The 10725-nt window shown below is 44.1% G+C and overlaps 1 protein-coding gene across 1 annotated transcript in view; it reads left to right on the forward strand.

The window, feature by feature from the left end:
- The first annotated feature begins 3732 nt into the window (after window positions 1–3732).
- DHX35 (DEAH-box helicase 35) overlaps window positions 3733–10725 on the forward strand; it is a 101070-nt gene continuing 94077 nt past the window's right edge. Inside the window, exon 1 of the mRNA XM_007934751.1 lies at window positions 3733–3772. Within this exon, the coding sequence (XP_007932942.1) occupies window positions 3733–3772 (40 nt within the window). The remainder of the gene's footprint in view (window positions 3773–10725) is intronic.

The following is a 10725-nucleotide window of genomic DNA, read 5'->3' on the forward strand; positions in this document are numbered from 1 at the left end:
AGTGTATCTACCTCAGGTAAATGTTCAACTCCTATGCCTGTCTTTTGTTTGGCTGGAAGCCACAGAAGAAGTAACAGTTTTAACAGTAGTTATTTTTGGCCATTCTTTCTCAAAATAGTTAATTAGGAAGACCCAGAATCTATTGAGACCATTCATTCCCAGTTTGTGACAATGAAACCACATAAACATCTAGGTTATTTCTTAGGTATTTTCTTTAAGAGAAGTCGGTATAAGCAAAACAACCCATTAGCAACAGTTGGGCTTTGAGAATTTCCTGAGGCAGACAACTAATACTCACCTAGGAGAGCTTAGAGCTAAGGGTTTTAAATGGCCCATATATTCAAAAATGCAATGACCTGGGAATTAGAAAGTCTGAGTTCTAGTTTCCGTTCTGATGCTAAATTAGCTGAGTCTGACTAAGTCATTTTAACCCCCATGGGCCTCCATTCTCTTGTCTAAAAATAAGGAATTTAGACAAGATGTTGACTAAGGTCTCCTCCAGTTTTAAAATTATGATAATGATTTGGGGATGGCCAATCTACTGTCTCATAAAGAGGAAGATTCCTTCATATAATTATGAGTGATTTGTAAAATATGGTAATAAAAAGTGACATTCATAGTTCCTCATATTTATGTATAAACCTTGTATTCTATACTTTGGCCGTTAGTGAAAATATGACAAAAATAAAATGAGGGTCAATGTCATAAAGAACTCAGTACAAAACACAGCATTAACACATACACCACATGGTAGGCTCTTTGTGATTGGGCTATGAAGAAAAAGGTGGCCTGGTCTTCAAGAAGCTCCCAGTATAATTAATAGTGGAGGCAAGCTAACTACGGTTCAACTAAGGAAGTGTTATCACAAAGGTCAACAGGGAGAATCTGAGTCTAGAGTGGGAATGCTTACGTTTGATAATGAGTTTAGAGAAGTCTTTTGAGAGCTGGCCCTTTAGGATGGATGGAGAATTCTTGGCAAAGGGATTAACATGAATTATGTTCATTATTATGGAAAGAAATCAAAGGAGAAAGTTGGAAAATGAAAGTATGCAGGTAAATTCAGATTTTTTCCTTTGTTCTGCTCAATCTGCTGTTTAAAATAAGATAATGAGAGCAAACACTGAATGCCTGTTACATCTTGCATGGTTAGGTATTTTACATGTTATCTCGTTAAATACGAGTTTTTTATACTTCACTTTACAACTAAGATTAAATGACAGCTTGGGTTGTGAGGTGCTGTTGATTCTGACTCACAGCCACCCTACGTACAACAGAATAAAACACTGCCTGATGCTGCCCCAGCCCCATAATCATTGCTATGCTTGCGCCCATTGTTGTCTGCCTTCTAACCTGAGGGGCTCATCTTCCAGCACTCTTTCAGCCAGTGTTCTTTGCTCTTCATGAGGTTTGCACCGGACAATGTTTTCAGAAGTAGTTCTTTCCTAGTCCATCAGCTCTGCTGAAACCTGTCCACCATGGGGTGACCCTGCTGGCATCTGAAATACCGGTGCCATAGCTTCCAGCATCACAGCGGCATGCAAGCCACCACAGGACAAACTGACAGATGAGTGACAACTAGAAAATGGCAGAGCTAGGATTCCAAGTCAGGCCTACTTGGCTTCAAAGTCCTTACTCTTACTGTGACTATGCCATTTCGCTCAGAAATTTCTTAACAGCTCTAAAAATGGATTCTGAAGCCTCACTGTCACATCTATCTAGGTAGTTGCCTACCTAGAAATAGTTCCTCCACTTGAGCTAATTATTAGCCCTTGTTAGCTTTCCGTTGGTTTAGTGAAATCTTTCCCAAGCTTGTCGATCCTAAGAATCCTCTGTGGAAATGTCTGAAAATGCACCTTCCTAGGCCATGCCCCTGGAAATTCTGATTCAGGATTAGGCTGAGGGTCTAAAATCTATATTTTAACAAGAATATGATTCTCATGATCAGTCAAATTGGAGGAAACACTGGATTAACTAATTTACCAATTTCTAGTCTTGTCTTCCAACCCATTTTTTTTCCCACCGCTGCTGACAGATTATCCTAGAATAGATGTCTACAGTCCTAAATCTTAATCTCAAAATTCAAAGCCTTCTAGAATCTAGACCCAAATTACTTTTTCCAACTTACTTCTCATCACACCCTTTCACACACCCTAACAAGAACTGTTTCTGGCTTTCTCTATTGCCTATAAAACTCGACTTCTCCAAAAGCCTCAAATGCTCAAATGACCATCTTTGTAGAAAGCCTCCCCTGATCTCCTCACCTGGAACCAGCTCTCCCTTCTGCAAACCCCAAAGGTGTCAGCACTTCCTGTTTCTCTAGTGTTCACAGGATTAGGCTGTGTTCCCTGAGGGGCAGACTTGAGTTAGACTACAAACTGTTTATCCACCAGACTTTGCATGAGATGCTTAAATGTGACTACTTATGGGCAAAGTTTAGATTCAATTTGTTTAAAGCAAGGAGTGATTTAAGTGATTACAAAGATTTAGAGTTGGCAGGGACTTAAAAGATGATACACCCTAATTCTGTGTAAAATTAGTTCCAGGCCTTGTTTTTTCCCTGATTACAAAATAAGGTATAGCTAGAGATTTAGGAAAGTCACCCCATTTTTAATTCTTGAATACTTTCAACCACTCATTTTGCTTCTACTTGAGCCCTTCTGGAAACGGGGCCCTCATTACCAGTCCCAGGAGTCTTCTCCACCTTTGGGCAGCTCTGATCTGGATTCAGTTGAAATGCCTTCTCCTTCCACATGACAATAATTTCGGAGCGGGATTAGCACCTGTCACATCCCAGCGCGGTTAGTAAATCCCAGATCCTGGGGAAGTGTGGTGCCCACGCCTGAGGACAGGCATGTGGCGTGTCTAATCTGCTTGGATTGCATTGGCATTACTCTCAAGTTCCTAGAGGATTTAATACTATTTCACCTTGTTTTGTTTACTTAGATAATAGTAAACGCTAATACTTATAGAGCATTTACACATTTACTCTTCACCCTCCCCTGCTCAGACTGAAGCTCCACGAGAGAAGAGGCTGAAACCACAGCACCTGGGCGCACGCTGCGCGCCCAATATTCCTTGAACAAGCCAACCCATGAGGCAGTTAACATTATCATCTTCCAATCTGACGATGAGGCCAAAAGAAGTAGCAAACGAACACAGTTTGTAGCATAATCTTGATTTAGTGGTCAAATCTGGATGCATTGCTGCAGCGCTCACAGCGTGCAGAGTGCCGTGCGGGCGGCAGCAAGACCTCGCGCCAGCGGTCCTTTCCTAAAGCCCGCCCTCCCGCACGGAGGCGTGCGGGTGTCCTTTAGGTTGCCATGCTCCTAGAAAAGCCACTGAGAATCCCGACCCACCAGGCTAAAAAAAAGCCAGAAGAGCACGCTTTCTTCCCCAATATGGCGGGCTAAGTCACATGGGTTAGAGGGCGGGGCCTTGACGCTCGCCGGAGACTGGCCGTAGGTCACATGGGGGGCGTTGCGGTCGGGGAGGGAGTGGTAACAGCCTACATACTCATTCTATAGGTTACTGGGGATGGAAGGGGGCGTAGCTAGAAGCGCCCTCAACTAGTTATTGATCACGTGGCCCAGAGGGGCGGTGGCCACGGGGGGCGTGGTCGTAACACAACCCGAGGTCCCTGAGCAGAGGTTCCTCGTGGGCCACACCCCCGGCCCTCCCAAGGCAGGAGCAGACGGAGTGGGTGGAGCCTTCTTCGTGACCTTTCACCCCAGCATGGCTGCGCCCGTGGGACCGGTGAAGTTCTGGCGACCCGGTAAGGCCCTTGGTGGAACACTGGGCAGGTGCGGCAGACTGACTTTGGTTTTAGCCCCGCGGCCGGCGCCCTGGGGACTGCAGACCTGCTCGCAGGCCTGACTTCGGTGAACTGAGCACCGCCACTTCTCTGTCGGTAGACTCTCGTTGTGGCTCAGTCTCGCCAGTGGCCCCGAGGGATGCGGCGGTCCACTAGCAACCTGAGCAGCGACCCTCTGTATGACCTTGTTCGAGTCTCTTAGCTTTTCTAGACCTCGTTTTCGTCATTATTGCCAGTCCTTCCCACCCCCTCCGCCTCCGGCGAGATGGGGAAACGCTACGTGCGGCTGAAGCGCCGGCGCGTGCCCTTTTCCAGCCTTGGGGCTACGATGGAACCCGGCAGGCGGTGTTGCTCAGGGCTTAGGAGTTCGAGCTGTGGAGTCAGATTGTCTGTGTATGAATTCCGGCTTAGACTTGAAGTAGCAGAATGACATTGGGCAAGCGGCTGAACCCTTCTGAGCCTTAGCCTCCTCACCTCCAGTATGTACCAGAAAGTGAAAGAACTAAACCCGTTACGGTGGAGTCCGACTCATTGCGACACTAGAGGACAGAATAGAACAGCCACTAGGATTCCTCAGGCTGTAATCTTTACTGAAGCAGAGTGCCACATCTTTTTGGGTTCGAACAGCCGGGTACTTTAACTACTGCGCCACCAGTGCTCCTCCAGAAAGTTTTCAAAAACCGAACTTAACTGCCATCGAGTTGATTACGACTCATAGTAACTTCCCTTGGGTTTCTAAGGCTGTAAATCTTTATGGGAGCAGACTGCTTCATCTTTCTTCCGCAGAGTGGCTAGTGGGTTTGAACCACCGACTTTCTGGTTAGCAGCCAAACGCCTTAACTAATACACCACCACAGCTCCTTCCCAGAAAGTTAAGACCCTCCTTTGTATTGACTGTGACCCACTTCCTTTCCTGCAGGCTATCACAAACGACTTTGCTTGTTTTGGCATTTATTCTTTTATTAGATTTGTATCGAAGGTGAACATGTCAGTCCCTACTTGATGCATTATTTCCTCCCCTTCCACCAGTTCCTTGTGAAAGACAAAAGTTTCTTAACAGTTACCAACTTGTTGTTTTCCACTCTGTGCTCTTCTGCAGGCCTTGATATGTAAGGTATATTGCAGCAAGAATGGACTGATCCAAAGCAGGTAAAACAAGGAAAACTTAACACTTCAGAGTGTTTCCCTGAAATTCTGCCTATGCATGAATGTGATATGAGAGATGAAATCCAGGCAAGGGGTGTGCTTAATCCTTTATAACAATCTGTAGTTTTTCACTTGATGACAGTTTTATGATTCAGCATTTCAAGGCATCAGCAATTACCTGTCCTGAATTTTATTTGCAGCCAAAACTAAGATCCCATTAAGTAATGAGAATCTCTATTTTCAAGGGTATGATAATAAGTTAAAGTGTGAAGTATAATAAAAGACAGAATCAATTGTTAAAAATTTGATCAGAGTGCTATTTTGGTTAAAGAACTTGGGGTTGCTGGGAGAGTTCTATTCCATTCATTCATTCGTTCATTGAGGGTCTGCTTATTGAATACCTAGCCTTGGGGTCATGAGACAAATACAGATGATGAGGCACTACTCAAGATGCTGTGTCTCAACTGTAATACAAAGTAGAATGTGTGCTAGAAGAGGTTTCAAAGTGAGGTGGAATAAGTGGTAAAGAAGACATGGTTTAGGTGTGTCCATCCTGGCCACCACTTACAACTTGGTGACCTTGGCAGAGTCACTTCAGTACTTAAAGCCTATTACCCCATTTGTAAGTTGGGTGTAATACCTACCTGAAGGATTGTTGTAAAAAATTGACTCAATGGCAGTGGGTTTAGTTTTTGGGTTTAGTACACGTGAGGGAGCAGTAGTGGTTCAGTGGTAGCATTCCTTTTTTTTTTTTTTTAATTTTTATTGTGATTTGGATGAAAGATTACAGCGCAAATTCATTTCCATACAGCAGATCATGAACATTTCGTTTCATGATAACACAGTCGCCAGAATGTAGTATCTCTTTTCCTACTTCTTACCTCTAGTTACTTACCTCTTCCTTGTGTCCTTCTTTCCTATGCATTACTGCCCCCTGAGCTATCTCCCTGTGCAAATACTGCCCTTCTGTTCTCCCACGATTGATTGTTCTAAGCAGTGTATCTACCTGGTGTAAATGTTCACCCTATATGCCTGTCTGTTGTTAGACTGGAAGCCATAGGAGTGAGTTAAATTCTAGGTTTGAAGGGTCACTGGGGACCATAGTCTTAGGGGTCTCATCAGGCTCTGTCCGACCAGTAAGCTTGGTCATTTTTATGATTTTGAGTTTTGTTCCACATTGCTCTCCCACTCTATCCAGCATCTCCTGCACTGATCCCTTTCCAAGTGGTTAACCATGGTAGCTGGGTACCATCTAGTTCTTCTGGTCTCATGGTCCTATAGGCTGAGATTCATATGGTCCACTAGCCCCTTGGACTAATTTTTTCCGTATGTCTTTGATTTTTTTCATTCTTCTTTGCTCTGGATGAGGAGAGACCAGTTGTTGCATCTAGATAGCCACTTGTAAGTTATTACGACCCCAGTCGCTACTCATCAAAGTAGGATGTAGAACATTGTTTTTGTGTAGTATGTTATGTCAGTCGAGCCTGATGTCCCCCCAGCCATGGCCCCGAGCCCAGTGATAGACTTCTTACCTTCCATGCAGGAGATGTGAGTTTGATTCCTGGCCAGTGCACCTCAGATACAGCCACCATCTCTCTGTCAGTGGAGGCTTCCGTGTTGCTGTGATGTTGGACGGGTTTCTGTGGAGCTTCCTTATAAAGTCAGATAGGAAGAAAGGCTTAGTGATCTACTTACAAAAAATTAGCAATGAAAAGCCTGTGGATTACACAGTCCACTCCTGTTGTGCATGGGGTCACCATAAGCTGGGGTTGTCTCAACAGGAACTGACAACAATAATATATGAGAGACTCTTAGCCTTAGATACATGTTAGCTATTGTAATGATACAGAAGTGCAGAAGAGAGAAGGAACCCTCCTGGCACAGTGATTAAAGTACTTGGCTGCTAACCCAAAGGTCAGCAGTTTGAACTCACCATCCATTCCGTGGAAGAAAGATGTGGCTGTTTACTGCTCTAAAGATTTACAGCCTTCGGAACCCTGTCGGTAGTTCTACTCTGGTCACGATAAACTGGAATTGACTTGACGGCAGTGGTTTGGTATAAAAGCGGGAGGGAAAGATTGAGTATGGGTAAGAATTACTTAATAGAGGTGATGATAGTTTGAGGTGAGCATTAAAGCATGGATAAGGTTTTGTTAGTTGGCGAGCTGGGGGAATGGGGTTCTAGTCAAAGAGTGCAGTATGAACTTATCCATGAAAGTGGGATGAGTGTCCCAAAACACCCAAATAATTGAGTAGTCTGGTGGTGGTAAGAGGTAGGGTGTATTTTGGGGTGTGCCAGAAGATGCAGATAGGAGAGTTGGTAAGAGGCCAGTTGTGAAAGGTCTCTGTGGCAAGTTCAGGGGTTTGGAGTTCATTGTTTTTAAGCAGAGGAGTGACACGATCAGGTGTATTTTAGAAAGAGAACTCTGGCAGTGGTGTGGAGAAAGGGTGGGGCGAGAAGTTAGAGGCAGGAACACCTTTAAGAGGGAATATTACTCCAGCTGAACAAAAGACAGGCATATGAGAACAATTATATCTACACTGCACATATCTGTCCAGCGTATGAACTTGAATCTGCCACAGTCCCCACCACTCCCTATTACTTCCACCCAGCTTCACTCAGATTGTCTGAAAGGCCCCTGTACTTATCTGAGTCTTTGACTCTTGTCCCATGGGATATGTACATGAACATTTATTTACATTAGGTTGATACACTCCTTGGAGAGATCGGTCATGGGAGAATTGAAGGGCTGTGTATGCACTGGAGACAGCTGAGGGGGCAGGAGTGTGTGGGAGGGAAGGACACAGGGAAGAGGTAACTATGGGGAGGAAGTGGGAGGGGAGCTGCTGCATTGTGAGAAATTGTAGTCAATGTCATGAGACAAAGTGTATGTGAGCTGCTGTATGGAAGGTGAATTTGCTCTGTAAACTTTTATTCAAATCACAATAAAAATTAAAGAATTATTACTAAAATATTGAAATGTACACATTTCAGTATATATCTACTCTGTGCATATCTGTCCATCTGTCCATCGTATGAAGTCTAATTTGTCACAGTCCCCACCACTCCCTATTACTTCTACCCAGTAGCTTCACTCAGATTGTCTGAAAGGCAATTGAAAAGCTTCTGTTCTTGCCTGAGAGTAGAAAGGAGGGGGTTTACTGGAGAGAGATTGTGAAGGCCGAGGGAGAAGGTGAAGTTAGGAATGACTCAGACTCTAGGTGACTGTCTAGGAAAGTGGTTGTCAGATTTTACAGTAGAAACAAATCACTTGGGAAGCTATTAAAAACCCTGATGTCCAGCCCCACCCTGAACCAATGAAATCAGATCTGGAGGCTGGGGGCCAGGCATCAGTATTTTTAAAGATCCCCAGATGATTCCAGCGTGCCTCGTAGTTTGGGAATCATGGTTGAGATAAACTGAGATTCCGTTAACTGAGCTGGGAATAGATTTAGTATACACTTATGCCTCGTAGTTTGGGAATCATGGTTGAGATAAACTGAGATACTGTTAACTGAGATGGGAATAGATTTAGTATACACTTACTGGACCATTACTTTGTGCTAGTCCCTTTCACATGCATCATCTTAGTAAATAGTCCCAATATCCCTGTGATAGAGCTATTCCTCTTATAGATGAGGAAATTCACGTTCAAGATATGAAATAACCAAAAACAAACTAAATCTACTGCCATTGAGTCGACTCTGACTCATTAGGTTTCTGAGGCAGTAAATTTTTACAGAAGTAGATGGCCCTGTTTTCCTTTTGCGGAGTGGCTGGTGGGTTTGAGCCGCCAACCTTCTGGTTAGCAGTTAAATGCTTTACGTACTATGCAACTAGAGCTCCTTAAGATATAAAATAGGAGCAGGGAATTGCAGGGTGAAGGTCAGGGATGTGGTTGAACTGGAATCATGTGCATATCCCATGGGACAAGAGTTGCAGACTCCGATAAGTACAGGAGCCTTTCAGACAATCTGAGTGAAGCTGGGTGGAAGTAATAGGGAGTGGTGGGGACTGTGGCAAATTCGAGTTCATACACTGGACAGATGTAGATAGACTCTGGAGGGTGCATATACTAGCAAAGCTGTACGGAGTTCCACTTCATTGTTCTCATACGGGCTCAGTGTTGCTGGATTTTTTTTTTTTTAAAGTCTCATATATAGAGTTGAATGGAAATTTTTATGTATTCTTTTAAATGAACTACAGCATTTTAACAATAGCATGTCTGGGGACTTTGAGCCACTAGCTTGTGACCTATCCCTTAGGAGTGTAAGAGCCCTTTATGAGTTGCCTGAAATTTTTCCAGGATAAAGTTTTACTTGATTTGTTAGTATAAGTGAATCAGAGGGGCCTGGCCATTTTCATTCTGTCATTCAGTAGATGTTTACTGACTGACGACCTTGTGCCTGGCAATACTTTATAGCAATAGCTTTGAACCTTTTTTACCTGACCCACAGTAAGATGGATAATTGTGTTGTGATCCAGCGTACAACATAACTGGATGCACTCTGGTACTTTCTAGTTCATTATTAAAAAATGCTGGTTATGACCTACTCTGAATTTCACAGCCCACTAATAGGTCCCCACTCAGATTTTGAATGGATTAAGGGGAATGCTGGCCGGGGGTGCTGTTACCAGTCTTGTTTTATGGATGGAGACATGATGGGTTGTGACTTGCAACAAGGTGTGCTCCCAAGGGCATAACAACCATAAGCAGCCAGAGTGGGCTGTGGGTGTGTGTGGTGCGGGGGCAGGTTTGGCTGAATGAAGGCTTTTGTAAGGAGGACACGTGTTCTGTGTTGGTCTGATTAATAACAGCTGCTCTTGTTAAAGGTCGCATAACAGGATCCTCTGAGATGGTGTAGGTTAGAGAGAAGGGAGGGGCAGGGGAGTCAAGAAGACACTTGGGTGGATTCCATCATGGTTGGGAGGAAGTAGAGACCTTGCAGGAGCAGGGTTAAAATATCCCAGACATGATGGGAAAAACATGGGAATAGAGACAGAAATACAGCAGATGAGGATAAGCTATCCTTTGCTTTGTTTTCTCAAATGAGGATTACAGCGCTGTTAACGTGTAGCGATGGTATGGGCACAAAGGAAAGAAAACCGGTTCCTTGCACATAGGCATTGTTCCAGGCCCTGTTCTATCTTTTATCTTGTTGAAAGGAAGGTCAGCATTTTGGCAAAATCAATACAACAGTGTCCCACTTACCTGGTTTCTGGCAATCCTAGACTTTTGGAACGCAAATGTGTTCCTGAAAATTAATGGAAAAGGGGTCAGAGATCTAAAGCAGTGGTTCTAAACTTAGCTCTGGGGAGGCTACGGACCCAGTGGTCTATATTCTGGGAAATTCTACTGTGATATAATTTTGAGGAAAGGGAGTTCACAGCACCCTTAATTAGATTGGTGAAGGGGTCTGGCATCCTAAAAATGTTAATAAAAAAAGTCACTGGGCTAAATACTCCTGTCAGAAAGCCCCTGTACTTTCTCACAGCACCACTGGATCTGAGTTAAGAAGTCCTGGGAGGTCACAGTTTGGGATAATTGTCCCTGTAGGCACTGACAGGAGGCTGTGCAGGAGGCATTTGAATGTCTAGGGAGGGTTCTTAACTGACTCACAGGCAGTACTAACTGGCTGTAACTTTCAGAAATGTGTTCAGCGTGTTGAGTTTGGGGCCCTGTGTGATTCACATATCACTCCTAGCTTTGTCCTAGGGATACACACATTGGCATGAAGAAGTGAGGAGAACGGATCATAGAATAGAA

The sequence above is a fragment of the Orycteropus afer genome, unplaced genomic scaffold (assembly GCF_000298275.1).
Source record: "Orycteropus afer afer isolate SDZICR_OR568_19922 unplaced genomic scaffold, OryAfe1.0 scaffold00020, whole genome shotgun sequence".
Classification (NCBI taxonomy): domain Eukaryota; kingdom Metazoa; phylum Chordata; class Mammalia; order Tubulidentata; family Orycteropodidae; genus Orycteropus; species Orycteropus afer.